Genomic DNA, 4,311 nt, shown 5'->3' on the forward strand with positions numbered 1-4,311 from the left:
GGGCGTTCCCTTGGCAGTGACTGTGCAAAGTGGGGAGCCCTCTAATGACACTCACTTTGAGAAGGTTTGATTTATGACTCCTGTATCTGAACTTGAGGGCATCACCAATATATAAGTTCAACGCTTATGCAAGGGAGCTTCCAAAAGTCCATAGGAAAACGCCATTATCTTTTCATTCCATTTTTCTTTATGAACTTTTTGATGTCCCCACCGATATTAAAACACATGCTGGGGCTTTGGGCCAACTGCAAGATCAGCAGCCACTTCTGTAATTCCGTGTGTGTGTGTGTGTGTGTGTGTGTGTGTGTGTGTGTGTGTGTGTGAAAGAGAGAGAGCACGCGCACACACGCTGTGCAAGAGAGAGCAGTAGGTTTCTTTCTTATGCTTGCAATAACAATTGCATCCCTGGTCCTCAGGCTTTGATGCTGTGGAGCTTAGAATTCTTCAGGGATGGTGTTAAAAGTTAACATTTGCATTTAAATGACAGTGCTTCCTCCCAAATGTTTTGATTTTAAATGAAGATGTCAGGCCCCTAAAGGTGGCCTGGCAGAGTTCTGTTCAGCGCCACTGGAGCTGGGTGGTGGACTGGGGCCTCCAGGAGAAAGTTGCAGCTGTTTTGCGGATGAGTTTGCCTCAAGCGCCGCACTATTTGAAACCCTATCTCTGCCCCTGCTGCTGTGTCCACGGAAGGCCTGGCCACTTCTCTCTCACTCCATCTCCAATCCTGGGAGCATGCTGGGTCTGTTTCTTACAAAACAACCTGTAGGCATATGCGCCCTCAAATGCAGGTGGATGCCAAGTCTAGCCACCTCGGTGAGTCCTGCCAATTGTGAGATCAGAATGGCCCAGGAGAGAGCCCAGGAGGGATGGTGGAGTCAATAACCAGAGGTCTCAGGCTGTGCTGGAGATAAGCTGTCTCCATGGGGCCTCAGAAACCATATTGGCCACATACAGACTTGGGCTTGGGCAGCTCAGTTGCCTGGGGAAATTCCTCAGCTAGTCCTACTTCCATGATGCTGAGAACAGTTGTTGCTTATGAGAGAATGCGAAGGTTGGAAGGCATCTGCCAGGTGTTTTTTAAGCGGGTGTTTTTCTTTCACAGAGAGGAGCGGAGGAAAGAGATGTGTTCCACTGGCCATGTATAAGGCTATGGATGACAGCAACAGCCCCAAACCCATTTGCAGAAAAACCCCATGAGATTAAACCTCCATGGAATTCCTTCTGCCCTAAACCAAGGAGGCTAGTGCAGTGGTTCTCAACCTTCCAAACGCCACGACCCTTTCGGACAGTTCCTCATGTGGTGGTGACCCCCAGCCATAACATCATTTTCATTCTACTTCATAACTGTCGTTTTGCTACTGTTATGAATCAGGCCACACTTGTGAAAGGGTCTTTCAAATCCCAAAGGGGTCGCGATCCACAGGTTGAGAGCCACTGGGCTACACAGTCTTGCCTTCAGGCAGGGTGCATTGGATTACCTCCACTCCTCCTGGGCCGACCCAAGAAGAGGAGTCTCTGGGAGTTGTCTGGGTGTGCCCACGATGGAGCTCACCAGACTCGGGACTCATTGTCATGAGTTATGCCCTATCGGTCCTGTTGGGCCTGACCCCCTTGGGCTGAAGGCCCTGAAACAACCTTGTATGCTTTTCTGTCTAACATGACGCATGTGTCCCAACCATGGCCCTGTTCCCACTTCGGCAGTTCCATCTGCAACTGTGATGTATTGATCTGTCACCAATCATGCATTGGCGACTGTTCCCTTTGTTCCAGGCCTTCTTTGACGAGAGTCCTGACAGGGAACCCTTAGATGTCATCACGGCCTCGTGCCAATGACCTCCTTCATCCGGATGATGTATCTGTGCCTTTGTGTTGTCTTTATCCCATTTACGCCTTCATGTTCTCTTTACATTTTATGTGAGACTGGTTCAAAAGACATTGTGAACCTCTAAACAGCAGCACCGGAAATCGACTGTGTGTCCAAACCATCTCTAGTCAAATATTGGCTCTGCAACAATTAGCCGAGTAACCTTGGGCAAGCCTCTGCCTTGGCCCCTTCTGATGTATAGTTGGGAATAGAGGTGTCCTTACTCAGAGCCTCCTTAGCCAGGTCCCTGGCACCCTGCTTATCTCACAGAGATTGTGTCAGAATAAGAAGTAGAGTCCCCCCCACCCCCCATCCCACTCCCGCCCCCACCCTCTTGACACATATTCCAAAGGGTGTCCAGCTATTAGAAAGAATATTAACCTTCATCATTTCAAAACTCCCAGGAACTTAATCACAGAATATCTTCAAATGGGCACTGTGGAAAATGATGTTTTAATTACCTGCTTGACTATGAACAGCAGACTCACTCCTTCTGTTGCTTATTTTCTTAAATTTCTTCCGAGCATCATATCCTCTCCAGGCTAAAAATATAAAACCATGTGCTAGGAATGACATTAATTTAAGAACGTGCCAGAGAATTGATATAAGCTGTTTTCCCTCCAATCTTTGACATAGAAATCCCTTCCTCCTCCCCCCTGGCTTTTCTAGCACAACAAAATAAGCAGTGACACATGAGCCATGGTGGGGAAGAGGGCCTCTTTGTCCTCACAGCTTGGCCTCTGAGACGCTTTATAAGGGGTTCTCTTGGCTTAGCCAGTGATGTGCCCGAGGGCACCTTGGATCCCCTTGGGACCAACACTTGGGACCCCCTCCCTGGTGAGGCAGTTGTCATCCCATCCCTGCAGTGGATCCTGTCTGTAGGGCTTGGGGACGGAATAGGGGGATGATGGGCAGCAATGAGAAAAGCCAGATCTTTTGATTTGAGAGCAGAGCGTAGGCATGAAAGTTGAACGGGAGAGAAAGTCGTCAAGGGGAACAGTACACAGCACGAGCCCAGCCTTTGTTGAGGGTGAACCATGAGCCAAGAGCTGGGTCAAAGAGAAGTGCTGTGACACGCCGGGACGGGCAGAACAGCAGAGGAAAGGTCAGACCAGCAGAGAGATGCAGAAGACAAAGAGGGAGGGGGATTCTGCCCTGGCTCCTTTGGATTCAGAACTGGAGGAGGAAGCTCCCCCTATCTGGAGTGAGAGGGTCTCTCCTTCTTGCTCCCCTACCTTGGCCTGAGTGTCAGCACTCCCCAAGTTGTTTGAAGAGGTTGTGAAGTCCTGGGTGGCCTAAAGCACCTCTGATTGTAGGTCATGAAAGTACCGAGCAAATGGTCCTCTGTGTTCCCGATCAGACACTTTCATAACCACTCTCAGTGGCCCCGGTGCCCAAAGGCTGTTTGTTTGTCGACGATGGACCCATACACGTGCGCAGAGAGGCACTTGTGGGGCTGGCAGTGTGGAAAAGCCTGGCAATTTGCTCCCTTGGTTTGTAAACTCCCTCTGTGCTAAAAACAACAACAACCAAACCAAACCCATTGCCACTGAGTTGGTTCCAGCTGTAAATCTTGACAGGAGCAGACAGCTTCATTTTTCTCCAAAGCTGGGTTTGAACTAGCCAAGCTTGCGAGGAGCAATCCAACAGTTTTTGACCAGGGCCCCCTTTTGAGGGTGTAACAATGGACCTGAACTGTGCATTGTACCACTTACCTGGGAGATGAGGCACATACCTGTGACTTGGATTGCACACCATGTACTTTGCCCTCCCCTCCATCTTGCTACTTGTTGGGGTGTACTATCATGGCTTGTTTATCTACGATGTCAGGGACCATGGTAGTCCTGTTCACTGCTATATCCCTACCTCCTAGCATGGGCCTGGACTACAGCAGGCACTCATCCACATTTGTTGGAGAAAGAGAGAGAAAAGGAAGAAACTACTGAGAAAAAGAACAGGTGAGAAGCCCTTAGCCCTCATCGGCATGAAAGGTCAAAATTCAGGACAGTATTTCTGAAGACGGAGTGCTTACCTGACTGGATGGCAATGGCCCCCTTCTCTCTCTTCTCTCTGACTCTCTTGTATCTCCTGGCTCCAAGCCACCCCTTGGTATAGGCCTGCAGCACCACCACTCTGCCTAGGACTTCTCGCAGCAGCAAATTTAACTGTTCGACGTGGTAGTACTTGAGGAAAACCTGACAGGAGGCATTCGGTGTAGTGTTACCCATGAGCTCCCAACAAACAATCCCCTCTCCGCCATCAGACTCTTAGTTGTAAAGATTAAAAGCATTATTCCCATAAAGTGAAGTGATAGTGATTTGATTTATGCCAATATGCTTAGCTTCTTGGGGGAAAATACAATTCCCCTTCTGAGGTTGTGCCAATCCTGCGTGATTGATGTAAACAGATGATGAGGTTAGTAGGGCTTTGGAACTCCCTGCCATCAA

General features: G+C 49.2%; 1 protein-coding gene across 1 annotated transcript in view; it reads right to left on the minus strand.

Annotated features, from left to right (window-relative positions):
- Positions 1–4,092, minus strand: part of LOC123520887 (myosin-IIIb-like) — a 193,699-nt gene extending 189,607 nt beyond the window's left edge. Inside the window, exons 1-2 of the mRNA XM_045297950.1 lie at positions 3,897–4,092; positions 2,326–2,406 (exon numbers count right to left, since the gene is read on the minus strand). Of these exons, the coding sequence (XP_045153885.1) occupies positions 2,326–2,406; positions 3,897–4,092 (277 nt within the window). The remainder of the gene's footprint in view (positions 1–2,325; positions 2,407–3,896) is intronic.
- Between the last annotated feature and the right edge of the window lie 219 nt (positions 4,093–4,311).

The sequence above is a fragment of the Echinops telfairi genome, unplaced genomic scaffold (assembly GCF_000313985.2).
Source record: "Echinops telfairi isolate 266 unplaced genomic scaffold, ASM31398v2 ScPeMD7_4;HRSCAF=17, whole genome shotgun sequence".
NCBI classification, from domain to species: domain Eukaryota; kingdom Metazoa; phylum Chordata; class Mammalia; order Afrosoricida; family Tenrecidae; genus Echinops; species Echinops telfairi.